General features: G+C 49.5%; 1 protein-coding gene across 4 annotated transcripts; it reads right to left on the bottom strand.

The window, feature by feature from the left end:
- Positions 1-528: 528 nt before the first annotated feature.
- On the bottom strand, positions 529-26,093 carry LOC310900387 (cystathionine beta-synthase-like). Of its 4 annotated transcripts, none has more exons than XM_083838318.1 (17): positions 25,613-26,093; positions 22,025-22,187; positions 20,320-20,474; positions 16,132-16,238; positions 14,569-14,703; positions 13,591-13,670; positions 12,153-12,284; positions 10,778-10,847; positions 9,522-9,613; positions 8,812-8,937; positions 8,395-8,479; positions 6,792-6,897; positions 6,348-6,419; positions 5,139-5,273; positions 4,516-4,624; positions 3,904-3,988; positions 529-825 (listed from the first exon to the last, which is right to left on the bottom strand). In XM_083838318.1, exons 2-17 carry the CDS (start codon positions 22,034-22,036, stop codon positions 728-730), a joined length of 1,599 nt encoding a protein of 532 aa, XP_083694444.1. In that variant the 5' UTR covers positions 22,037-22,187; positions 25,613-26,093; the 3' UTR covers positions 529-727. The 4 variants fall into 4 exon arrangements, with proteins under 4 accessions (XP_083694444.1, XP_083694443.1, XP_083694445.1 ...); XM_083838317.1 differs by lacking the exon at positions 25,613-26,093 and adding an exon at positions 24,792-25,092; XM_083838319.1 differs by lacking the exon at positions 25,613-26,093 and adding an exon at positions 24,717-24,858.
- Between the last annotated feature and the right edge of the window lie 551 nt (positions 26,094-26,644).

Genomic DNA, 26,644 nt, shown 5'->3' on the forward strand with positions numbered 1-26,644 from the left:
ATTCCCCTCCTGCCCAGCACCTCGCCCCTCTTTCCACCCCCGTCCCCTGCCCGGCACAGCCCCTGGATGTCCCTTCCCCCCCTGTGCTTAGTGGGGGTCCACATCCCACCCCACCGCTCTTCCAGGCTCTGTCCCTCCTCGTCGCTGGGGAGGGGAGGAAGAAGCTCCCTCCTTGCCCCCACAGAAGGAGCTGGGGGTGAGCAGCAGGGTCTCCCGCAGCCCTGCGTGGGTTTTGTCCCCGCTGCGAGGGGTGGCGAGGGGCAGGAGGGTGCGGCGTGGCGTGGCTTGTCCCCAGCCCTCAGGGGGGCTCGAGCTTCTCTTGTTGGAGATGGGCTCCAGCCCTGGTGGGACCTCCTCCTCCTCCTCCTTATGGCAGCTGTGATGCCTCAGTGCTACTGCCAGCAGACACACCAAAACCCCAAACCAGGCAAAACCTGGGCAACAACAACCCCCATCCTATCCCTACCGCCGCGTTACCTCTTCAGCCCTGGGTAGCTCCGTGTAACCACATATGGCTATCAAACGTAATTTCTTTCGTTAGCTTCTCTTTAGTGATACTCTGGGTGGCATTTAGCGGACACACGGTTATTACATTACAATTTTCACTTATTTTGAGAAACTATCAGATGGATTAGACCACAAAATGTCTTCAGCCGCGTGTTTCGGGCTCAGGAGGAGCAGCTGACCCTGCTGGAGGCACGGGGCTCGGGGCAGCCAAGCTGCTGCCCTACTTCTTGTCGTTTCTGCTGACAAAGGTGAGGAGGTCCATCGCGGTGACCACACCAAACACCATCTGCTTCATGAAGGAGCTGCCATTTCCATTAACTGTAAGCACAGAAAATGCCAATTTAGTGGGAAAAAGAAGAAAGAAAGAAAGAAATAAAGAAAGAAAGAAAGAAAGAAAGAAAGAAAGAAAGAAAGAAAGAAAGAAAGAAAGAAAGAAAGAGAAAGAAAGGAAGGAAGAAAGGAAGAAAGGAAGAAAGGAAGAAAGGAAGAAAGGAAGAAAAAAGAAAGAGAGAGAGAGAAAGAGAGAGAAAGAGAAAGAGAGAAAGAAAGAGAAAAAGAAAGAAAGAGAGAAAGAGAGAAAGAGAAAGAAAAAGAAAAAGAAAAAAGAAAAAGAAAAAGAAAAAGAAAAAGAAAAAGAAAGAGAAAAAGAAAAAGAAAAAGAAAAAGAAAAAGAAAGAAAAAGAAAAAGAAAAAGAAAAAGAAAAAGAAAAAGAAAAAGAAAAAGAAAAAGAAAAAGAAAAAGGAAAAAGAAAAAGAAAAAGAAAAAGAAAAAGAAAAAGAAAAAGAAAAAGAAAAAGAAAAGGAAAAGAAAAAGAAAAAGAAAAAGAAAAAGAAAAAGAAAAAGAAAAAGAAAAGAAAAAGAAAAAGAAAAAGAAAAAGAAAAAGAAAAAGAAAAAGAAAAAGAAAAAGAAAAAGAAAAAGAAAAAGAAAGAAAAAGAAAAAAAAAGAAAGAAGAGCAGAACCCACAGCCATCCAGGGGCTGTGCCTTAATAAAATTACTTTATTAAGGAGAAAACCATAACTGGGGTAGCAGTTGTCTCTGCTATACCTCCACTGAAATGAGTGGTGCGGCCTTGGCCAGGTTGCTAGGATCATGTCAGGGAGGTTTTAGCTGCAAATAACGCAGTCCTTACCCGAGCAGGATCCTTGATTTCGCAGTTGTTTTTGCCCAAACTCTGTTCTGGTTCTATCAGCACAAAACTTTCCAGGCCAAACTAATGAGACTCTTTAGAGCAGCAAGGAGACACTTTCTACTCTGCTCTAATAATGTCGTATGATATCATTAATAAAATAACATCGCAACAATTACTTCAACTATCCGATAAATCTTTTCTTAAATGACAATAAAATTAGCCACTGGAGTCCACACACAAGGTAAAAACCAAGCTGTGATAGTGTGGGAAGAAAGTAGTAAATACAGGGCTAACTGTGAGGGCGTTAAAACAGCAGAAAATCTAGAAGATTTTCTAGAAGAGAAAATGGGTGTTGTGTGCAAGCCAGAGCAAAAGGCACTGCGTACAGCTGGCTGGTATTGTGTGGCGGATACCATTTAATGTATATCAAAATGTCGTACAAAAGAGATTTTTGTCTTTTTATGACAACATAGCTGAGAATGTAAATTCTGCCTAGGAGGGTTTTTTTTTTTTTCTTTTTTTTGTGAAAGAATTGGAAGTGTGCACCAAAAGCAGTTTTGAAGGAGCCTTGTTTGTAGCGTTTTGTAGGAACATGGCTGGACCTGCCAGCCAGCCTCAGAGCTGCTGGGGGCTTCGGGGCAGCAGGCCACAGAGATGCAGGCAGAGGGGCTGGGATGAAGGCACACGGTAATTTTGGAGGCTGCGAGCTCAGGGGTCAGCCCTTTGCTGGCAGTCAACACAGCACAATATGACACGCTGCTCACCACAGGAATGCTTTGCGTGTTCAATGCGTAAACCCATAAAATCAGTATAATTGCACCCTTCAGCTCTCATGTCACTCTAAACACGGGTCTTCTGACTGCTTTTCCGTGTTGCTAACGTTTTAAACAAAGCATCCCCCTCGAGATAAAGCCAAATTTGTACCTCTGGCAGTTTTACGGTGTAATTGCACTGGAAAGGTGCGTTAGGCCAGATTTGCAGAATAGCAGCTGCCACCGTACCTGTTTTGGTCGGGGGAGTAACACGGTGTGAGCCCTGCTGCCATCGGTGTGTCAGCAGCCCCTGTGCTGACATGGTCCTACTACACACAACTCTACCGAGCTGGTTCACGCCACCTGGGGCGGGGTGGCTGTGCACTGGTTTGGGAGTAAATCAAAGCTGCTGGTACGGCTGCTTTATGGGGCTGGTCTAATGGGCAGAGCAGCCCTGTACCCATTCCCAGTCCGAGTAGGGCTCATACGCGGATGCCTCAGGTTGCATACATCAGTGGGCACTGTACCCCTGGCTCCCAGCTCAGGTGCCCAGGGTTTGTTCATGGTCCAACACATCTGTTTTCAGATTTCTTGACCTCCCCTGGCCCGCCGGAGTCTGAGAGCACCTAGCCCCTTAGCACAGCGATTTGCCCAGGCCCTCAGGGCACACAGGGAGGAGGACATCTCTTGGCTGCATCCGCTGGGGTGGAAGTGGGAGCAGAGGTGTTCAGAGAAGATGGCACAGCCTCCAGGCACACACAGCAGAAGGTCTTTAAGAAGTGGGATGCAGAAGGTGCACTTTCTTCCCTTGCACTTACAGGCCTGAATTCCACCTCAGCTTTATCTAACCTGCCCAAATGCTCCTTTGCCCCTGCCCTCGGGCTACTAATTCTGCAGGTGTCTGTAACTTCCCCCTCGTTTCCTCTGCTGCCCACAACTAGCAAGGCCATGATTTGAATTCAAGGTCAGGAGACTTAAGTGGGTACTAAAAGCCTGAGGCTACGGCTGCACAGCAAAAGCACCGCGCCCGAGCTGCTGCCTGCAGTCCGTCCACCTTGGTGTCACGGGAGGGGAGCAAACGAACACCTTCCCACCTCCACTGTTGGGTTCACCTGGGAAACCATGAGACGAGGGGAGGCAATGGGGCTGATGTGTGCTTCAGCGTCAGCTTTGCACCAGGGGGCCAGCATGGCTCCCATGGCCGGGATCTGGGAAGTGCTCCTGCAGGACACGCACCCAGCAGTGTGCTGGCCCCAGGCTCCACTGGTTAAAGCTTCCCCCCTCTCCCCTCATCCCTGCAGCGTCAGGAAAGGAGAGGAGCGAATGAATAGTTGGCAGCTTCAGTGCTTTGCAGAGCTGCGGGGCAGAAATCCTTCCTGCAAAGGCACAGGGGCTGCACATGCGGAGCAGCTGCACTGATCCCTATCAAGCTCGGTTTGGGAATTTCCCTCTCCCATCTGAACCATTTGTGCAGAGCCCATACAGTGCTTCCTCTCTTTACAGATACCTACACTGCATTTGCTTGTGCACAACGATAGCAAAGTGGTCATTCTCCAGGATGCTGGAAAGCTTCCCAAGGCTGTCTTCCAGGCCAATCTAAACAGGACAGAAAGAGACATTTTACATTTCACTTCACATTTAAAGGACAACGGTGAGGAGCCTGCTTCCTGCCTCTGATCGTGGCCCTGGGCGGGCAGGATGGACCGGGATCAGGCGTGTCTTACCCACCCGCACTGTTCTGGGGAGATGGGAGGGTCTGTGGGCAACCTGCAAAGCCGGCTGTGTGAACCCCACAGGCCCGGCAGCATTTTCGCAGGTGCCTGTCCTTGGTCTCATCTCCACGACAGTCGCCTTCCACGTTTCTTTCTGCCTTCACCTCTCTGCCCTCCTCTCCCAGCTGCTCTCACACCTCGGGGTGGTGGTGCATAGGATCACAGAATGGCTTGGGTTGGAGGGAACCTTAAAGACCATCTAATTCCAACCCCCTGCCATAGGCAGGGATGCCACCCACCGCATCAGGTTGCCCAAAGCCCCATCCAGCCTGGCCTCGAACACCTCCAGGGACGTGCATCTCCTCCCCCTCCCCAGACAGAGGTTGGCCACAGCCACGGCCTTAGCGGTACCTTTGAGAACTGGTCGTAGATGACTTTCGTAACGGGGTCTGAGAACTGTGCGTTTCCAGCCAGCACCGAGGTGAGGGTGTTGCTGAGGGTCACCATTCCCAAAATCAGTCTGCAAGGGAACAGGGAGTTTTCCAAAAAGCCAGGCCTGAGGTCAGGCACACATTTTATGTAGGGGCTGAGCTGCTCCCCCTGAAGTCAGTGACCAAATTGCTGCTGCCATGACTGGGAGGCACCAGCCTTCTCCTCACCTGAGCAGAACCTTTATTGGGCACGGGTCTGCTGGTGGCAACCCCCTAGAAGAGCCTCTCAGGGAGTTTCTTTGAAGAATCATTCCTGCTATTATTGTTAGCAAAAATAAAGGCTCTAAGCTTTCTATGTAGTCTGTCCTAGGAAACGCTGAGCCCATGCGACTGCTGTAGCATTTATGGGACTGCACGTCTCCAGATTTAGACCCATATGCTTATTCTTCACAAGGAGGCAGATGATATTTTAAAAATGTGCCTCCCAGAATTCAGCACAAGTGTCCTATCATTGGACAAGTAGATGGGACTTTCTCTTTAGCTTTATCATGGCTGCTTCTTCCCGTTTGAATGGCCATCTATGTAACAAGTAAAAATAGTTACCCCGATTCAGCAACGACGGGAGCCTGGTCGTATCCCTTCTCCTGCAGGATTTCGATCGCCTTTTGACAGCTGACTTCTGGGAGAAGAATGAGAGGGGCTGAGAGATTCAGTTTCTGCACCTTGATGTTCCACCACCTGTTGAAAGACAAATGGCAGCACCAAGCTGTTACTCGCGACTGCGTGGCTGCGGGCCTTGCTCAGGGAGGCAAGGCCAGTAGCAATAAGACCAACTGTGCAGGGATATTCTTTCTGCCTGCCTGCAAAGCTCACACTTTACGCCTGTAAGCTTAAAGCAGAGGCCTACCAGTTTTACTTCTTTGGTTTGTAGCCTGGAGCCTCAAAATGCATTTGCAGTTCCTCCAGGAGAGAGCCTGGCAGAAATGCTGATGTGACTTACTAAGGATGAGATACACTTGTTTGCTGGGGATCACAGGCAACTCCCAACATCTCAGCCCTTTGTCCTTGCAGAAAATGCAGGGCCGTGCGAGAGGCTGGAAGGGCCAAGAGCCATTCTAACCAGGTGCAAGAAGCCTTTGAGATATATTAAGTTTTTAGGAAATATTTTGCAGAAACCTTCTTACAGTAACCCAAAATAAAAGGTGGCATCAAGAATGCCTGCAGTCTTTACGTAAGCCTAGGTGCTTTCTCAACAAGTGCTATTTGCCCAGTTACGTGTTAGCTGGCATCAGCAGTTTGTGGTTCCCTGCCTTGAGGGGACATTTTCCCTGTGGTGTGCAAAAAGCGGCTGAGGTGGTCATCTTTTCTGGCCCTCAGCTCCAGAAAGTGGAAATGGGCAGTTCCCTGCCCAGACAAACCTCCAGAGCTGTTTGAAAGTGTTCCTGCTGCAAGAGGGACACTTCTGCCCACTGGCCTCATGTTTCTTTGGATATCAACAGTGGAGTGTGGGGGTTTGGGTGGGTATTCACGTCCAACTCAGTCAGGGTTCAGGTGGCCTGGGCAATGACTGCCACGTGGGAGCAGATCAGCATCTTCAGGACAGAAATGGCTCCTTAATAGACTTTGATCAGGGAAGAGGGACATCTCGCCACTCAGAAGAGAGGAGCTGAGTTTACAGCCTTCTCAGAGGGATCTGGACTTAGCTGCATTTTTTCAGTAACAGAAGATAATACTTTCCTTTGAAGATAATCATTCCCAGACTTGGAAAGCTGATTTCCTTAACACAGTTCATACCGGCGGAAGTTGTCTTACCAAGGCTTATGCTCCTGGACATCGTTTAGGAATCCGTTTTTTATCATCCACTTATCATTCACGAACTTGGACCTAGAAATCACCAACAAAAGACGGGTCTGTGAGCCTTCCACACGCAGTCGTGCTTTGCTCCATGCCCCAGACCGCAGCATTGCCTCGGGGCTCCCATGATTTTTGCAGCTGGCTGCTCTTAGCCCCTTTTAAGGTCAATGGGAGCTGCGAGTGCTCAGGGACTGCTCGAAGCACGCCAGCTATTTGCGTTCCTAACTCAGCTTGACTGACTCCTGCTCCGTGCAGTAAGTCAGCGATGAGAGGAAATAAACCCAAGCGTCCCAACAGCCAGCCCCTGTCGCTTATCACCGCAGCACGCCGTTTCTCCCTGTTATTTGTTTACTCTTTTTTTTTTTTCCCTGTGAGCTGTTCGAGGGGAAGCGAGAAACTCACATGTAGTTCCTGACAGAGTCGGGCAGGATGACGACGCAGCGCTGACCCTCCTTCAGGTCCTTGGCAGCCCGCACGGCGACAGACATGGCGCTGCCCGAGCTGCCGCCTGGCCGGGTACCGAGAAGAGAGAGACAAACGTTGGGAGAGGGAGGACGACCGGCCCCAGGGCCTCGTAGGTTTTTGGGACACTAAAAGACCGGGTGGGGACTGAAGGGACATGTCCATGGGAAGGCTTGTGGCAACAGGCTTACGAGGCAGCAAGAAGAGTCACCTTATGGACCTCATGAACCACCTCCTGTGGAGACCCTGCAGGCAGGCCAAGGGCTGAGAGGTTCAATACGGGGACATTCATACCACTGCTGCCCACACCGCAGCCTGTCTTCAGGCGAGGAGAACACTACGCCAAATCTAGAGCTTCTGGCCAACGTGTTTGGCAATCAAAGATTTGCTTTACACGCATTGCAAAGACTGAAAAAAAAACATGAACATTACATTCATGCTTGGAATACCAGGCCAACGTGATGGGAAGACCTAAACACTCTCCGTGTGTGTGTGTGCACGCATGTGGTGTGCTGCACGTAGGGGAAGCAGGTCCCTGCTTTACAGAGGCAATTCTTCCACTGGTAGTTCGAGCGCTGGAAGTGAGAGACATTCCCCTATCTGTGTGCCAATTACGCACTGCACTCAAGGCAGCACGTATTTTACAGCAGGTTAATTAGCACTGGGTCACATTTTTCAAACAAATGATGAAAGTCCCTGAAAAATGCAGTTCTGGGAACATGAAGCTATTCACAAATTATAGTTGAGTTCAGTGAGTGGTTTCCATTGAAACACAGTGAGTCTGAGCCTGCTAGGTTAAGTCAACACAACAAATAGCCTGATCTTTCTCAAAACTCCCTGGATGGGAGTGCTCAGGAGTTTTACCAGCTGTAACTACAGGCCTGTAACCGTGTATTGTCTGGTCCTGGACACAAACATATAACTATCTGCTCCGGGACACTGATGCTGTGTAGAGGCTTTTAGGGTATAGGCAGGGTTTGCCTGAGGGCACCTGTTCATTTTGGAAAGCCGTGGGGATCACTTACAGCTTGTTGGCACAAGGAGAAATACTCGGTAAGAACATCTTACACTTACTTTACTTACAAACTTTCCCGGTCCAAACCTGGCACCTCTAGTGTGGCAATAGTTCAAAGACAGAGAGTACAGCCTCACAGAGTTGTTAGTGGTAGGACAGTTTTAGTCCACCTGTCCTGTCCTGAATCCTATTAATCCTTCTCTTCAGTCCATGTAACACTATACCAGGCAGAATTAGGCCTGAAGATCCAGTTCCCTGTGCAAAAGTGTTACAGCAAGAGGAGAGTTATTGCTTCTATAATTATTGTTGCCGATGAGCCAGATCCCAGACCACTGACTCACTGCAACACCTCTGAAGTCTACAGCGACCTACACACCAGCTCTGGATTCAGCCATTCAGCCCTGTTAGCCTAGCAGACACAGAACGCAGAGAGCACCTACCCCTGAAGTGTTTTGGTCCCAGAGCAATTAAACAATGAGGTTAAAAAGTTTGTTAAGCGATGAAGAAGCTGTCGTCATTGATGCTTACCGCACAATAATCCCTCCTCTCTAATCAGCCTGCGAGACATGAGGAACGAGTCTCTGTCGTTGCATTTATACCACTGATCAACCACCTGAAGAGAAAGCAAGACAGTTGGTTCCTGGAAGTGCTATTTCTGTCTGCCCCGACCCTCTGACATATGCAGTGGTGCTGCTGCCTACGACATCTGGCAGCTCTGAGCTACTTTGCACACTTGATGAAAACAAATGCATCTGTCAGGGCATCCCGAGTCTGGAGTCCTTGTTTGTAGGCACCTCCTCTAGCCGTTCCAGCCAGCACCCTTCCCTTGGGGAGAGAAAGATGCCTGACAGCTCCAAGGTCAGGATGGGGAAGAGGAAATGGTGGGAGTAGGTTGGATGCAAAGACAAAGCTCAGACAGAAGCCTCTCATCACACAGATACTCACAGATCTGTCCAGGACAGTAGGGATAAAGTCATGGCCAATGCCCTCCACCTCTATGGTTGTGTTGTTCGTCCTGTTCAACTCACTGGGCAGAGCGACGATGGAGCCGTCAGGGTCTACGCCAATGATCTTTGAGGGAAGGAAATTCGGTTAACCACAAAGGGAGTTCAAAAATAATCTCACAACTCAAGCCAAAAAATTACCTATGCCCTTATCAGCAACATTTTTCTTCCTGCGATATTCACTAATATGCCTACCCACTGGCAGCGTGGAGATCTCTAGGACAAAAAAGTAGTTTCCCACTAGCTTTTTTAATAGATAGCGTTCAGCTGCTGCGGAAGTGGCTGTGGTGGCTTAAAATGCTATCACTCCCCAAGTGTTTGTCATCACCCCATTGGCAGAGGCTGCCGCTTCCAAAGCTCAGCCCTTAAGAGAGAGCGAGTGCTCCTTAATCCGTTCCAGTGCAAAGCCAGGCGTTAGCTCAAACTTGCAGAAACCTGTGGCTACTGACAGACATCCTGTCTGGGTCTAGTTCTGCTGGCTGGCCGTGGCAACTCCCTGGTTGCACCGTGAATAACTGGATAGTCAGAGACAACAACTGCTAGCACAGCCCTGCCACACGTGAACCACAGGGTTAGTCTTGATCGAAAGCACAGGCAGGAAAACCTGGGGGAGCCATCGTTCCCAGTGGGCAGCCCTGCCTCCCAGCTTACTTTGCACTCTGGGCACTTCTCCTTCAGCTTCCTGGCAACGCCGGTGACGGTGCCTCCTGTGCCAGATCCAATCACCACCATGTGGACCTTGCCTGCAGGCCAGAGAAGAGAGATGTGAGTCTCGGCACGGCCTCCAACACTGTCTCCCTTTTGTCCAAGCCTCATGTTCCTGAGCTGTTACAACCCCATGCGTGGAAAGGGGCGGCAGCTGGTCCTTCCTCAGCACAGGGGGTTGAAGATGACCTCCAGATCTCCCAGTGGTTTCCATGATTTCTGCATGCTTGGCACCTAGTGGCTTAAGGGGAGGGAGGATCTCAGCACCTCCAGACCTTTCAGACCACACCATGGTGAAGCAAAGCATGCATATGAATAATGGCACATATCAGTAGCAGACACAACTTGTCAGCTGGTGCCAGCACCCACAGGGGAAGAGGGCAAAGCTCTGCACTGGCACAAGTGCCAGTCAGATGCACCCCCACTGGTTGTGGTGAAATGGTGTAGGACTGGTAGGAGCAGAATCAGTCAGGCCTTCAGAGACTTGAGATGCAACTGCGCTGGGGGAAAAGGACTCACAACTCACTATTGGCTGCCAGTAGGAGCAAATCTAAATGTTGTAGTGGTGGGAAGGCTGAGACTCTTCTTGTTCCTGTTGTTACTCAGCTGCTTTGCTGTTATTATCCTGTTAAATCCCCTGAGTCTTGTTCACCTTTTGCATTGCTCCCAATACTGGGAATTAATTTCATTTCTGTCTTCACAGACATGGACTGGGATAGTCCTTTTTCCTCCCCACACTGTCACATCATCAAATGTCATTAGTCTGTTTTGATTTGCAAATGAGATTGCAGGATCAGATGCAACCTTGCATGCCCTGATGGGCGTGTATTCCCCCGTGAAGGCTCCTGAGCCACCTTGCACTTTCAGCTCACAGGTCACAGAGATGGATCAGCTGAGAAACGGGCCCTTCCTCCTTCAGGAGAGCCTGGTTTTGTTCACTGTTTTGTTTCTGGTCTCCTCCCTTGGGCTTTTGAAATCAGAGGCCATAACAGGAAAGTCCTGCAGGCTTAGGTGGATGTGGAGTGGACCGTGTGAAGTTGCCACACTCTGTGTCAGCATTACCAAGGGTATCTTCCCTTACAGAGGCCCTCTTTGTCGTTTCTATACCTTTAGATGAATAAACGATGTCAGACAAGCCTCTCATAGAGGGCTCTAGCCCTCTGCACATCCTCGGCGTGTAGAAACAACAGCGCAAACGGTACCTTCACACTGCTCCAGGATCTCCTCAGCGGTGGTGTCGTAATGAGCCAGGGGGTTGCTTGGATTTCGGTACTGTTTATTTCAACAGAGAACAAACAGCATGAGTTACTGGGTAAAGCCTAGGTCAAATACCGAACTAGCAATAGCTCTTGACGAGCTCTGCCCAAAGCACCCAGCCGCCCCCCTCCTCTCCCTGGCAAGGGCTGCCAGGTCGCAGGTATGCCTCCTGTTTGTCACCTTGGAACAGTTTTCTAAGGACGTTTAGGATTTGTCCGCGCAAAAGGACGCCTGGAAGGCTGAACATGCCCACAAACATTCACTCTCTGGTACACAGTGCTCATGTGGTGTGGGGATGGTGTCCCGTACGCTGCATTGCCATGTTTTGTGGGACCTGGAGGGTTTTTAGAGCCCTAGCTGCTGGAGGCAAGACAGTCCCTCAGCATTTCAGGTATTGCCCAGAAAGGAACATTATTAGCCTTTTCTTTTGCCTAGAAGAAGTTGAAACACAGCTGCACAATACTCCCAAAAAGCTCAGAACAACAGCAAAAAAACAGCTTCCCCCTCAAATGTTACATTATTTTTTTTCAAATATCATATATATGATTTTGAGAGCAGCTTTGTCATTTGTGGCTATTGGCGGTTGGCAGTGCAGCCAGTTAAGTGTCTGGGCAATGTGGGCCAGAGCAGTTGTCCTACATTTACAGGGGGATTTGCTGCAGCGGGAACCCAGGTACAGCACTGAACGGTGTGCAGCCCCACATTCACACCTGTAGAGTGTGAAGGCTGCTTCTGAAAAGCGTATTCAGACATCGAGCTCCCTTTTTGTTAACAGGGATTTTTATACGTCTGATATATACGTCAAAAAACGTCTGATTTTTATACACTGTGGGGGTTCCCTACACACTATAGGGATCTTTTCTGCAGTGGGGTGAGGCCAAAGAAAGAAGCGTGTTCCTTTACAAGTGCTGCAGGAACTGCTGCCGTGAATCATCAGGGTTTGCCCTTTTTAGTATGGAGCTTATTTTTGAGGCAAGAGTGAGGCTGCTAGGCAAAAAGCAATGTAAAAAGCAATTTTCAGGTCAAAGTTAAATCTGAAGCAATATGAGGAGCCTTTCAAGTGTGCAAGAAGACCCCGCCTCCCCCACCTCCTGGCTTTGACAGAAGCATTACAGGTTTTGAGGTGCCCCTGATTTTGTTTCTGCTACCCTGTGCTTTACAGAGCAGCGATTAAGTTTCATGTGCCATAAAATGGTGATCCCACAATGATGAAATCTGCCTCCGCTGCCAGTTTGAGCAAACTCCCCCAACACAGGCAGACTTGGAGTACACGCTATAAGATGTGTTTGGGAAGGGAGTCTGTGGAGGAGCTGCATTTACCTGGTCCAGAATGTGAGAGTTTGGGATTTCACTTTTCAGCTTCCAGGCAACACGAACGTTGGACTCCGGGGCATCGAAGCGGGTGCATGGGGTCCTCACAATTTCAACACCCAGCGCCTTCAGAATATCGACCTTTTGGAGGGAAGAAAGGAGATGTAAGGCAACCGATCCCATGTAGTGCTGATAATCTGAACCCATGCATTCATGGCAGCGTCAGATGCCAGAGCAGCTTTGCATGCGGGAGACATTTAACATTTGGAGATGCAATGTCCAGTACTCAGTTATATACTATCTCTGACATCCTTCTGGCACCCAGAGCCTCCTGGCTGGAGCTGGCACACGGGTTCAAGCCTGGCCTCGTGCCCTGTCCTACTTGGGGACAGGCTGGGGACACGGAGGAGGTAGGTGACACTGTGCTGCTCCATGGCACCTGGGGAAGGGGCAGAGGGAACCAGGGCAGGGAGCAGTATTGGAGAGGCAGCTTTTGTATGTGCTGTGGACTGAGCCCCTGCGGGCAAGGAGGAGGACTCAAAGCTCTCCTTGCCCCAAGCCCCCTTGGGGAAAGAGAAACTATCATAAATCTTACGGTATTAATACACTGAGAGGTGTGGCTGTTGGGGTGAGGGTGTCAAAGGAGAAGGGGGGTGAGTGCCACCACTCCTGGAGGCAAACCCCGTGGCAGCTGCACGTGGCATCTGATCCAGAGCGAGCTTAAGTGAGATTTAGGTTGAAATGAGGGCGGCGCTTTGGAGAATGGCTCTGTTTTGAGCCAAGTCAGGGTCCAGGTCTGGCTTCACTCATGGTTGGAGGACAGTTGGACCAGATGATCTTGGAGGTCTTTTCCAACCTTAATGATTCTGTGATTTTATGAGTTCAGCTGAACAGTTTGTGAGACTTTTGCTCCCCACAGTGGCGATTTCTGCCATCCCTAGGTCATCAGTTTCACCTGATCAGCAGCTCTTGTGCAAAGGACTTGTTGTCCACCAGCTTGAGAAAGCATCTCAGAGAACCTTAAATGTCTCCCGGTTAAGGGAAATCATAGCAAGATGGAGACATCAAGTGACTGGTCAGATGCCAGAGGGGAAGATAGCAAGGCTGGCAGCCCCAGCACCCCGCACGCCTCTCCCCTGCTCCCTGCAGCCCTCACGCTCACAGAGCGTGGGTTGCTCCATGTCTCTGCAGACATGCACTGCATTTGGCTAACGCATGACCCCCTGTGTCACCGACGCTAGATAATCAGTCAGATCATCTCGGCGTGCTTTTTTTTTTTTTGTCAAAAGGAAATCTTCTGAATAGCTACAAAGACATGCTGGTATCTGCGGCAAGGCTCATTACCCTTTAAAGGAGAGGACAGTCCGTCTCTTGACAGGGAGAGGCAGAGAGAGACAGAGAGGGAGATGTTCCCAGGCTGTGGGGTAATACCGTACAGAGCTCTGACCTTTTCCATGCTCATCTTCTCCGGCAAGACGACGATGCAGCGGTAACCTTTCACTGCAGCTACCAGTGCCAGCCCGATTCCTGGGTTGAGGGGAGGAAAGGGAACCGTTTGACAACAGCGTTTGGCAAGGCCCCACCGACACGCATGTTCTCTCCTGCTTCCTATGCGCCTCTCTCCCACTGGTGAACACCACGTAGAAATTTTCACCAAGCTACACGTGAGGGCATCCTCTGTGAATCCTCCGGGCTGTCACTGTGGGAGATGGATGGAGCCAGCTGCTCCCCGGCCACATGGGGCAGTTGGAGCAGTGTGTCCCCACGGGAGGGCATGGGGAGCGGTTGCAGGAAGCATGGTGCTGCCCCAGGAGCGACAGGGTGGACGACCTCTGGAGCAGTGCCCAGGGCACAAAGAAACTTTCACCAAGGGTCCTGTGCAGGCTGCAAAATGCAGGGACACTCCTCTGCTGTCCCTCACCACAATCTGGTGCCTGAGTGGGATGACAGTGACAATGAAAAAAACAAAACAAAACAAAAAAGATTTATCTTCCAGCCCATCAGGGAAGCCCTCTGTGGGAACCTCTGAATATTCAAGAACTTCCCATGCAGAAAGCACAAGGGGTTGCCCCAGCCCTCAGGAGGCCCTCAGGAATTTCAGGATTTCGGCAGGAGACATCTCAGCACCTCTCGAGGCTGCCAGGAGGGAGGGAGGCGAGCTGAGGTGAGGACAGAGCCAGAGCCACAGTGCCCCAGGCTAACTGTGCAGCTGCCCACAGCCCTCACACGCTTCTTGCTTTGCACAGAGCAAGAAGGGGAAATGCTTCCTTGGGAATGCACACAGACCAGTGGGAAGGAAAGCACGTTGCCCTGGGGAGGTTTAGGCGGCACGGTCTGTTCCCAGGTGTAAGGACTCCTCAGATTTCCGTGCCTCCTGCAAGCCCTCAGACATGCCAGGATGGATCGGGCACACTGGCATTCCTACCCGTGTTCCCCGAAGTGGGCTCGATCAGCGTGTCTCCCGGCTTTATAATCCCCGCTCTCTCCGCGTCTTCCACCATCCTCAGGCTGATGCGGTCCTTCACGCTGCCCCCTGCGTTGAAGTACTCGCATTTTGCCACTGGAAAGCAAGGGCGAGGCTCCATCAGGGACAAGGTGGGGGCACCACGCTGTCTCGCAGCTCCCCGCTCCCCCCAGCTGCAATCAGAGAGTTCCCAAAGTGCAGTTCCCAGCCGCAGGGCACACCCCTGCTTCTGATCCCTCCATGCTGCTAACACTTGCGGTAGGACTCTTCTCACCGAGGTTTTGATGTCTGCACCTGAACTGATCATACTGGGCTCTGATTTATGGACGACAGGGAGAAGTGGGTACTTTTAGGATGCGATTCTCTTAGTTGTAGTGGAGACAGCGACATCAGGCTGACAAATCACCCAGCTACGTGAGCAGCCAGAGCAACAGGAGAAAAATCTTTGTGATTATCACTACCTTTTATAATGCAGACTGCCAAAACTTCAGCTACACAGATGTCCTCAAAGGCACAGAGATTACAAAGTAATTGCATCTAATCTTAACTGCTTCCTCAATGCTGCAGGGCTGCAAGCCGTCGTTTATTTGCTGGGTACGAGGCTCTGTGCTGACCCACAGCTCAGGAACACGCAGCTGCTGTGTGTATCCTATTCTCCTTCCCTTGCTGCACCATGGGAGGGAGACACCATCCCAGAAAATGGGGCTCTGTCTCGTTCCCTGGCTTGCCCAGTTCTATCTGCCCCAAATCCCCCCAGGAGCTTGCCCCAGCCAGACATCCTCCAAGGGGAAGGCAGCTTCAGAGAGCACAGCACTCTTCATGCGGACCTGTGCCCTGGGGAGGCTGGTTACCCTGTGGGTTCCCTACAGTCAAGTAAGACCGTAAGTGCCTGGTGTGCTGTTTTATGGGGTGTGAGCACTAGCCAAGTCTCTCCTTCCTACACCGCTACGTGAAACTCATGAACCTTGATGCCTCTGAGACCTCTCTCTTTCTTTCCAGTCTGGCTGAAATTAAACAGGGTTAAAAGATGCAGGAGAGGAGACTGAAAAGTCGATATAACAGAAGAAGACTAATTGCATCATGCTTATTCTGCAGGACACCAGACTAAAAACCCTTGCAATGAGCTATCACCCACGCCTCAGAGGCTGTGAGAGAGGATTTGGGTCCTGCTGGAAAACCTGACCCTGCAGCTGGCCTGGCATGCCGGTGGCCGATACACCCAGCTGTCTGCAGTCCAGCTGTGCTTTGGGAACGTCCCCGGGGGAAGCAGAAAGTGAAATCCCTGGGGGCAGTGACCCAGCAAACGGGCAGTGCCTGGCCCAGCTCCAGCTCACCGGGCAGGGGCGGTGCGGTGGGGCCATGACTGCACCGTAACCTCATAGCCAGGAATACCCAACACGTGCCACGCCTGGCCCCCCCCGTCTGTTCTTGCTCTCCGCTGAGTCTCTTCTGAAGCCCCCGCTGACGCTGCCCCTCAACCTCACCTCATGGCCCGGAAAAACCTGGTGGAAAGGGGAAACTCACAGAGCTCACACTTGAGCCCATAGGACTTCCCAATCTTGTTGACTCGGACCATTGGGGTGCAGCCAATTTTCTTCAGGATGTTGGGCAAGATCTTTGTTTCTTCTGACCTGTATGAAAGGAGAAACAAAAAAAGTCAAATCAGAGCAACTTTTATGCAACATGAACCAAGATAAAACCTGAGTAAGGTTACAGCAAGACCACCAAGAGACTCCTTTTTTCAAGAGAAAAGGTCTCCATTGACAGGTAATGGAGGCAAAAGGAGTTGGTTGTGGTCTTCCATCACCCTTACCATCAGTTATTTATTCCTTTAAGTAAAAAATAATGTAGTTAGTTTTCAGGGCTGTTCTGAAATGCCTTGTTCTACAAGGCCTGAGGCCAGATGTATAATTAAGTGAAGTGAGAACGGCAAACAAGCCTCAGGATCTTACATAGTTGATGAGAAAGCCAGAAGACCATGCACAATACATGCCTCTTCTTTCCTCCATCCAACGCAACACAGCCTGTGCTGTTCATATTTTCATCCAACTCTAAACCAACTTTTTCTTGCCCAGCCAGGAGCTACTTCCCTGCTTGCAAGGATGGCTCCAAGCCATCAGAAAGGCCCAAGCCACTTCAGTGCTCCAAGGCCGTTAGTCACTGACTGACAAGCAAGGGCCTCTCTCAGCAAGGTCTGTTCACCAGCATCAACTGATTGCTGGATTTCAGAGCGTGAATCACCTGGTCTGGCGTTCTGTGCCCTGGAGAAGATACTTGTGATGAATCCTGCCTGAATTTCATGCATGAACCCGGCAACTTTTTCAGCCAAGGACTTGTCACACTCTCGGTGTTTGCCAGCGTGTGCCCACAATACAGAAATGAAACACCAGTCTGGATGCTCGTTTTTGCAGATCTGTGGAACCCAGCTGTGCTCATCCAGGAACTATGTCCGAGGGGACACATCTCAGCTTCACCCGGGGCAAGTTAGCAGTGCGCCTTTGTTTCCAGTGCAGCCTTGTTACACAGCCCAGAGCTTTGCCCCACTCCCATAGGCTGAGTTGTTAATTCTGCCATGAAGCAGAGGACTCTGGATTTTTTTGGCAAATAATTAAACTGAGTTCTTGGATCAGGGCAATTCAGCCTCGTGGTTTTGTTAGTCTCTGTCAGACGCCAGCAGAAGCCAAGAAACACGTCACAGCGATTGCAACTAGAACGAAAAAGACTTGTTTGCCCAACACATGGCTGAACGCATCTTGCCACGCAGACAGGGAACTGGTGTCCTTGAACTTTTTAAAAGAAGGAGGAAGAAGCTTGATGAGGGCCGTGTTTATTGGGGCCACAAATGTATTGCCCCTGGTTGATAGTCAGCATGTCTCTCTCCGAGTGGGGTGACAAACCCCCACCCCCTCGCTGCTCAGCTCCCCTTTGCACGGCTCTCACCCACTATCATCCCTTGAACCTTGAACCCAAGTTATCCTGGTCTGCTATCGCAGCCAAGCAGATGGCTGTCTGCTGACAGAAAGGCCATGTGATGCAGGGGTGCCATGCTGATTTACTTAAAGACACACACACACACCTCCCCTCCGGGTTTTGCGAGAATGGTATAGACACTTCTTGCCCTGCACGAGTACAGGGTGGTGTTTTAGTGCAGATGTTTACTGCCAAAAGGAGCCACTCCTTACATCTCGCGCCCAGAAATGATGGTATATTGCACGTGTGCTCTTACCTCTCCCTCCGTGGAAAGCATTACCGCGCGCATTACAACCTCTACTGAACGCTGGTAAATGCGAGGCAGTAACTCAATAAATGAGCTTTCCCCACAGCTGAGCCATTTTCCATCTGCTCTAAAAGCGGCTGAAATGCTCAGTGGTTTCAGTGGGGCTGAGCCATGGCATGAGGAGACTCGAGCTCCTTCAGGTAGCCTTTAGTTAGGGCCTGCCTTTCAAGAGAGCAACCTGAGCACTACATTAGACATCTAGATTGCAGGAAATCATCTCGAGAGAAGAAAGCAAGGGCATTTATTTACCGTCAGCCAGTAATTGTGGTAAAAGAAATGCCCCTGTGCTGTTTGAACCCCAGCAAGGCATGTTGCATCACAGCGAGGTGCTGCGAGGCTCAGTGATGGAGCATGGTGAAGGGGAGCCAGAAACAGGACTGGTCTTTTGCATTGCTGCCAACCACAGCGAGCACTCCCCCAAAAGAACAGCCTTTCTCTCGCTCCAGGGACAGGCACCAAAATTTCTGCAGTTTCTATCAGATTTCTTTCCTAGTGACTACCATATCTTACTACAAAAATAATGCTAGCGCAGTCAGCTTCATTCCCCAGCTATGTGAACGCTGTGTGGTGAAGGTAGCAGCTCTTTGGATATCAGGATCTGTGGAAAATGGCTTTGGTGCTCCTAAAGGATATGATGGGGATACTCCTGTCTTAAAATGGTTGTTATCAGTTCAGGATAGCAGTGGACAAGAATGTTGTGTTTTTTTTTTCTCTCCAGTGTTTCTGCTTTTACATGTGGCATGTTATTCCATAAGATGTCCAGAGGAAAAGCAGTCCTGGCAAAAAAACATGTAAGTGATCCTTTCTGAGGCTGTAGCAGGTCAGAATTGGTCAAGGACTATCAGAACCACTCTACCTCTGTATCTCTCAGAAAACTTAAATAATTAATGTCCTTAAATAAGATACCACCTTGCCTTCTTTTCCTGGTACTATCCCCTTTTACCTCAAAAAATCAGGTTTCATATGTGAATTGCAGAAAGTAAAAAAAAAAAAAAAAAAGAGAGATTTTTGCCTTATCAGCTGCCATCTATAGTTCACCCAGAGCAGGAAAAACAAACAGTTCCCCTTCCACATGTTTCTGCAAAGTGAAATGGTGATGTCCCAGTGCTGCATGATTCATGTCTATTTTTATCAGTGCAGCAGACTACATTTCAGTCCCTGCCCCAGTGATGCCACATGGGCCCCCTCGGCCTGTTCCCATCCCCAGGGGACAGTCCTGATATCCCCAGTGCCCTGCTGCTGGAGATGCGCTGGTATGGGACCTGCCCTGCTGCACCTCTGGCACCCCGATGCTGAATTACTAAAAACTGCTAAATAACAATGTTATCCTGCTCAGCATGGTAACAGAGAAGAAAAGAGAGTTTGGCTGACCCTGTCCTTAGGTGCTATCTGCAGGGTTTGCCCTGGGTGAGTGACTGGGTGCATGTTTGCTGGGTTAGCGCTGAGCCTGTGGAGCCCACTCCTCCTTCATGGGCCAGACCTGGGGGCTTCTGAGCTTCACAAGTGCTGGTGGGCCATGCTCCAGCTGTGTCCCACCTTGCACGTGGGACAAAACTCCCCACGCCGGCTCGCAACTGGCAGGCATTTACGCAGAGCAGTGCTGCACCTCCACAGTTCCTCGCGTACTGGAGCTGAATTTGTGCTTTACGTCTTTGGCACAGCAGGGACGTGTCCGCAGTTCCCCTGACATTTATAGGACAGCCTTATCTTTAATAGCCTGTCTGCGTTTGGTTTGCAGGGCCATTAAAGCACCTCTTGTCTAGTCGGGGCACTTTGTCAGGCTTGCCTCACCCTGGGAGGAAATCTGCTGCTGTGAGGACAAGAATGGGCTCAGAGCAGCCACCTCGCCTGCACTGCACTCTTGGGTCACTTACACAGTGTGGGCAACCTCTGAGTGTGACATTTCCTCATTACTTGAAAGCCCAGGCCCTGGTAATCAGTTTTTATGAAAGTCTCTGGCCATCGATAAAGACATTGCTAATATTTTGAAATCTTTCTACACGCTGCGTCAGACTGTTTGAATGAACGAGTGTATCTGAACAGCAGGCCTTTGACTGATGATTGTATAGCTGTCACTGACTGTGTTGTACAAAGGAATGGGTGCAACAGCTTTGAGTTGTAAGCATGCAAGGACATTACAGCTGGGAGAGCCATTACCACATCGCCACGCATGCCTAGCAGCTGGGAGCACCTTCACTTCTGCTGTTGAACACCAGATTTCACAGAGTCCATTTTGCAGAAGTGTACAAGTCCGTGGTTGAAATCTACCTCTGAAATATGTTCATCTTAATTCTTCTAAAGCAAGATGCCCCAAACTAGCAGATGCTTTCAAAGGTCTGCTGGAAAACACAGAGTGTAACAATAGTGCTTCATCTTCAGAAGTTGACGTTGAGCTTCCTGCACTCTAAAATAACCGGCATGAAAGAATTACTTACAAGGGTATACAGGAGTGTGGAGACTTGTTGGCAGGCGTTGCAGCTGTCCACGTGCACTTACTGGGCAAGTTGGGAAGAATCCATGAGCTGTCAGCTTTGCTTTCCTGACTTCCCATACAGCTGCCGTTCATGAGCAGGCAGGCCTTGGTCATCTCCTGTGTAGTGGAAATAGAGCCCCACAGTCACCTGGGAGGAAAAGCTTGGTAGGCAGGCACCTGTATAATAATTCCTGTGTAATAATTGTCAAAGGCAAGAAAAGACTTCCACGTTTGGGTGTGAAAACAGGATGGAGAGCCTGCTTGGGGCATCCCTACTGGCTGTTCAAAAACCCAGTTCTACAGATGAATTAAATGGTGGAAATTGCCCTTTTGTCACATGTCCAGCTTTGGTGTACTAAACCTCATATGTAGTAAAACATCTCCTAACCACCATCTCCAGTAAATCATCCCCTGTTCAAATGTACATTGAATCACAGAATCACAGAATGGCTTGGGTTGGAAGTGACCTTAAAGACCATCTGGATCCGACCCCCTGCCATGGGCAGCGATGCCTCCCACCAGACCAGGTTGCCCAAAGCCCCATCCAGCCTGGCCTTGAACACCTCCAGGGATGGGGCACCCACAGCTTCTCTGGGCAGCCTGTGCCAGTGCTTTCCAGTACATTGAAGCACCTCTCCTCCACCACTAGAAAATGTGGTGCTCTGTATTTTGTCATTTGGTCAAGAGCAGGTTTTTTGTTGTTGTTGTTGTGGTTGTTGTTTGTTTGTTTTCATTTTAGCAGTGAAGAAACCATAAATAAGTTGAGAATACTTGTACTGTGGTGTTGGGCCTCAAAGAGACAAAAAGACCCCTCTACTCTGGCATCCAAGAATATTAAAAGTTAAAATGAAAAAAAAAAAAAAGAAAAAAAAAGAATAAATAGAAACAAAAAGTCAAGGAAGGACAACAAAGGTGCTCGGAGGTATAGAACAATTTCCATATGAAAATGGCTTAAAGAGAGCAGGATTCTTCAGACTAGAAGTGAGACAGGTGGCTGTGGTGAGATCAGGCTGTAAATCCTGGTGGATGTGGGGAAGATGACTGAAAAACACTTTCCTGCTTCTCAGCATTGAATAATAGGCAAAAGGAACAGCTATAGGAGCAAAACAGGTAAAAGCGGAAACAGAAAAGGGTTCACAAAGGTGAAGTTCATTAGTGGCTCTTAAACACACTGGCTTTAACGCTACCTGTGCTCTGGGAACACTATATGCAGAGGAAAGGACGAGTCTGGTTTATTCTCAGTGGCTGCTATAGTTTCTGGTATTGTGATCAGTACCAGTAACAGGATAAAGGGTTACGTGGAGCTTTGATGTGACCCTTTATGATGTGAGCTTCTATGGAGCGACCATCTATGCATTTAATCAGCCACCTTCTTTTGCTAAAGAAACTAGCCACATGGAGAAAAGAAACATTTTGGGTAATTCGAACTTTCTTTTCTGGCTTGTCCACAGAACGAATTGGCCCTGATTCAGCTTTCGCTGAATAAAGGGACCTTACAGCTAGGTAGGGTCATGTTTGGAGACTTGCACCCAGGCTGACTGCTGCGCCTACAAAGCCCTGCTGGCTCACAACAGCCAGGCAAGGAGCCAGCACACTGTTATGGCTGGCTCCTGATTATCTAATTAATTTGTAGCTTGACATGTGAGCCCAAGGGCAGCCTTAATTACCATTTCTGCCATCCTCCTGTGCGTGCTTGCTTGCTTCACCCGATTGCAGTCACTTCTTCGAAGTATCCCAGCGGGATTATTTGAGGTCAGAGCTGTGCTTTCCCAGCTGCTTCTCCACCAGCCAGGAGGGTGGGGCTGGGGTTCACTTTTTGTTGGGGTGTCCCTGAAACACAGAAATATAACATTTCAACCAAAGGCGCTAGAACTTCCCTGAAGATAGAGGTTAATAAATGTGTGGTGTTACCTGGCCAAGCCACCCCAGCATGAAAAACAGCACCAGGCATGGTGACACTGACAGTAAAAACAAACTATGGGGCCTGGCAGTAGTGAGGGCCCAGCTTCATACCCTAGGTGTGCCCCTGTGCCTCAGACAATGAGCACTTTGGAGCACTTGAGAGTCCACACGGTCAGTCCGATATGACCCAAGGCCCGAAGCAGGCCTGTCACCTCCTGGTGGGGCAGGCAGACATTGTGCCACCTCGTGTGGAACCAAGTCAGCCAGTTGCAATGCACTGGATATAGACACATGGAGAAAATCTGGGTACAAAGAGCTCACCCTGAGCTGATTTATCCTCTTTTCTCAGAAGAAAAGGCCCCTGGAAGGACCTAGCACCCTGAAGCCATTTCTATTCCTCAGGCAGACAGCTGGCACCTGCTCCAGCCCCACAAGGCAGCAAGGCCCCAGGTGCGCAGGGCAGTCAGGTCAAAATGGCTTGGACCCTGCAGCGGGTCTGATAAAAACAGTCCCTGCAAACTTTGCCTCTCCATGTTGTACCCAACCACCACCAAACCTGTTGCTTCTTGGGAGGGATTAAAGGGGAAAAAAGAAAAAAAAAAAAAGTCGATTTCCTTGCAAGCCAGGATTTGTGTCAGCCTTGAGAATGTCTCCCCAAGCAAATCCTTATTTACCTAATGCATTAACTGGGAAGGAGCAAAAGTCACTTGTGGGTAAAGAAGAGATAAACTGCAATTTATCAGGGGGAGTTGGCATGTTTTCACAACTGAGGCCACTGTTTACCAACTAAAATGTTGGAAATAAGATTTTATTATTATTATTATTATTTACTGAGGACCGAGTATGCCCATCTTCATCTTGTGGTAGGGTCGAAACACGGGAGAGGCTGAAACTTTTAGGTGCTGCAGAACAGCACAAGGTCTGTTTTTTGGATCCTTCCCCTCTTTGTGGGTGCTGATCTCCCTGCCCTGGTGGGTGCTGTCCCCCAGGAGGCTGGGCAGTGGCTGCTGGGCACAATGCAAGCCCCTCTCCCCTCCAACAGGCCCTGAGGCAGGGCCCGGCTGTGCCCTCCTCTCATCAGGCCAAGGCCAGGAGATTTTAGGGTGATGTGTTTATGGGAAGAGCTGGTGGCCATCACTAAGCACTGTCTATGACTCCTGCATCCATTTTCTGGAGCTGGGAGGTCTCCTGGACGTGGCACTGGTGCAAAGCCTCAGCCAGCAGCTGGCGTGTCCTAGCTCTGCATGCCCACTGCTTACACCCCCATCTTTCTCCATGGGACACCTCAGTGCAGCTTTGTGGATGACATGGAGCTGTAGGGATCACTGGAGAGGACCTGGTATCACTGACCCCCTCCATGCAGGGGAATAATCCACGTTTGCACATCCAGTTTAGGTTGGTGGTCCCAGAGACTTCGTGTTTCAGCTGAGCATGTGGGGAGCCACCACTACCCATTTGGCTGTGGGGACAGCAACCTGCTGAGACCCAGGTGAAAGTGGGCAACCTCCCCAGGTGGTCTGCCACCCCCTTGGACCCCAGATTGGGACCTGTAACCTCCAAACACCTTGCCACCATCAAGAAGTGCTGTAAGTCCCAGGGTCACCCCTACCAAGAGCAGCCAAGTCTGCCCTCGAATAGAGTATCAGGGACGGCATGCCATGGTGAGACAGCAAGTGCAAGACTACTGCATGGAGGGAATGGCATTATTGGTTTTCCACTTTTTAAAATAAGATCACATTCTACTCGTTATGTCCAGATCCCTTGCCATCTGATACATGAAAACAGAAAGAACAGGATTTTTCTTTTATTCAGTCACCTGGAGTAGATTCAGACATAGTTTCTAGATGTCCAGAGAACAAAGAAGCAAGACCTGCCCCTTGACTATGTCAGTGTCTACATTCCTTACTGACAGAGGATTTTTCATTTATCTTCTCAAAGTCCGGTTAATTCCCTGTGCAGTGCTGTAGGACTCAACAGATACCCTACCAACCTTGAATCATTCTAAAATCTCTGCACAGCCATGCCCAGGGTCTGGATTTGTATTTAAGATAAGATACATTTAAAGCCACTGCAGTTCTGAAGCAAAACTTAAAAATTGAAGCCTGAGCACAGGAACGCCCAGAAAGTCTATACAAGATTGCAGACAACCTGAAACCATACCAAGAGATCAGCAGAGCCTGACCTTCCCTGTATCTTTCTGAGGCCTTGACACAACACCAGTGAGCCACTCCTCTGCTGATAGATTCAGCGGCCTCATCCTGCTACCATGCTTGCTTGGTGAGAAGCACAGGCAGGAAGGGGGATGGGATCACTGTGGAAAGTCTGACTGCAGCTGGGGGTTGCTGAAAAGAGCAATGTCTAACGCAAACATCTCCCCACACTGCTTCCACTGCAGTTTCAGGTCACCTTACATCACAAAGCAAAGGTATGTCCTCTCCTGATTACCAGAATTCTTACCGATGTCCCAACAGTCCTTCTAACCCCTGCCTGAAGCTTCAGCTATTATTTGATCAGTTGTCAAATACGTCTGACCTGTTGTAGGTATCTTGTAATGGCCCCGTAAGTCTCTTCAGAGTGCAGGACTTCCAATTAGAGAAGCCTGAGACAAGACAGAATGGGGAAAAGATAATGGAAATATCCACTGGAACTGGGAGGCAGTCCAAGAGGCAGGGCATGGTTACATGCAGCTCTGCAGCTGCTGCCACTTACGGAAATTACACGACAAAGAGCACAAGCTAATATTTATGGAGTACTTCACAGATAAGAGATTGTGATTATTAGGTTATCAGACTGTGCTGATAACTTCAATAGGAAGAATGAGACACTTCAAAGCAGGCTAAAGGAAAATAACTGAGCAGAGAGAGAGTTCATGGAAACTTACTCCATTCAAAGCAAAATGCAATTTTCTTGCTTTATTTTAAAGAAATGGTATTGCTCTCACTGAGCGAGACAAATGCAGCATCAGTTCAACAGAATCACAGAGGCACCTTGGGAGGTCCCCGGCCCTGCTCAAAGCTGGGTCAGCGCTGGGCACAGACTCAGCACTTTGTCCTCTTTGGACCTCTTGCAGGCCTCCAGGGATGGAGACTGCACAGGCTCCCCAGACAACCTGGTCCCCTGCCTGACTGACCATGTAGCATAAAGCCAGGCCCTCCCTGGCTTTTAGACTTATTCAGATCTTGCACAGATTCCCTGGATCAGTCAACCTCTGAACAGGCTGAGAAGCAGATGCTACCAGAATCCTCTTCTCAAGCCTTCCTGTGATAACAACGTTACCTGGTTAGTAGGCACGGCTCCCATGTACTTTGCTATTATAAAAGAAGCACGTTCAGTAGTAGATAAGCCATACTCACCGCCTTCAGTGTATTGGCTGAGTGCTTTCGCTGTGCTTCAGCTGTGAGTTTATATGTGCCCTGTGATAGCAAACGCCAATGAGCGGCAGTAGAGCGCTCTGTGGAGATGATGCTGATTGGGTCCTGCCCCGCACCTAATTACACCCAGCATCTGATTGCTCTCTGAGCGTAAATGATTGGGACATTAAACAGATAAGCAATTTATTGTATTTTAATTTATACTTACCTTCAGAAGTGCTCTCAGCCCATCCCCCAGCAATTTTGTGATCGTTTCAGAATGTGGTTTCTGCAATCTCGTTTCGTGCCTCAAACTGTTCAGCTCTAGCCTATACCAGTATGTGCTTTGCTGAATCAGGCATAAGCAATGACAGAAACGACAATCCATGTTAGGTGCTGTCTGATATAGACTCCTCGCGTCCTCCAGGAGCCTGGGGTTAGTCTCCATATAGCCTCCGGACCTAAACCTCTCTTTCTCACCCTAGCTCCAGCTTCTCACCCAACTGCTTTACTCTTAAGTCAGCTGAGAGCAGCAAATGTCTTCCACTCTATGGTGATTCTCAAACACTGTCTGGAGCAATCATGACATTATTTGGGTGCAGAGTTCCTGGAAAAGGGAGAGCCCACAGGAATCCAGGTCCCTCCTCTCCTCTCTCCTGCCCACCGCTGGGCCCTGCTCCCCCTCAACACAGTTGTGAAGGAAGCCTCGCTGCTATTCAGACAGGCGAGCAAGAACAATATTTATTGGAACGTTTATTCTGGAATCAAACCTTTCAAAGAGATGACTATTGTAGGCATTAGCACAAGAATGACATTACCTTTGGTCTTTTTGCAATAAATGAAATCTCTGGAAAACATTGCCAGAGGTAATCCATTGTAGAAAAATCTTGTGGGCTATCTGATGTGACGCAGATCATGCAGATATCTCATAAAGAAGCTGCAAATAACCCTAACCCTGGTAAGAGCTGTGTTTTCTGGGCACTGCAGTTACAGAATAACCCAGCCACCTCTCCCTGGCTACCTCCTGAAGCAGTA

The sequence above is a fragment of the Anser anser genome (assembly GCF_964211835.1).
Source record: "Anser anser genome assembly, chromosome: 1".
Lineage (NCBI taxonomy): Eukaryota > Metazoa > Chordata > Aves > Anseriformes > Anatidae > Anser > Anser anser.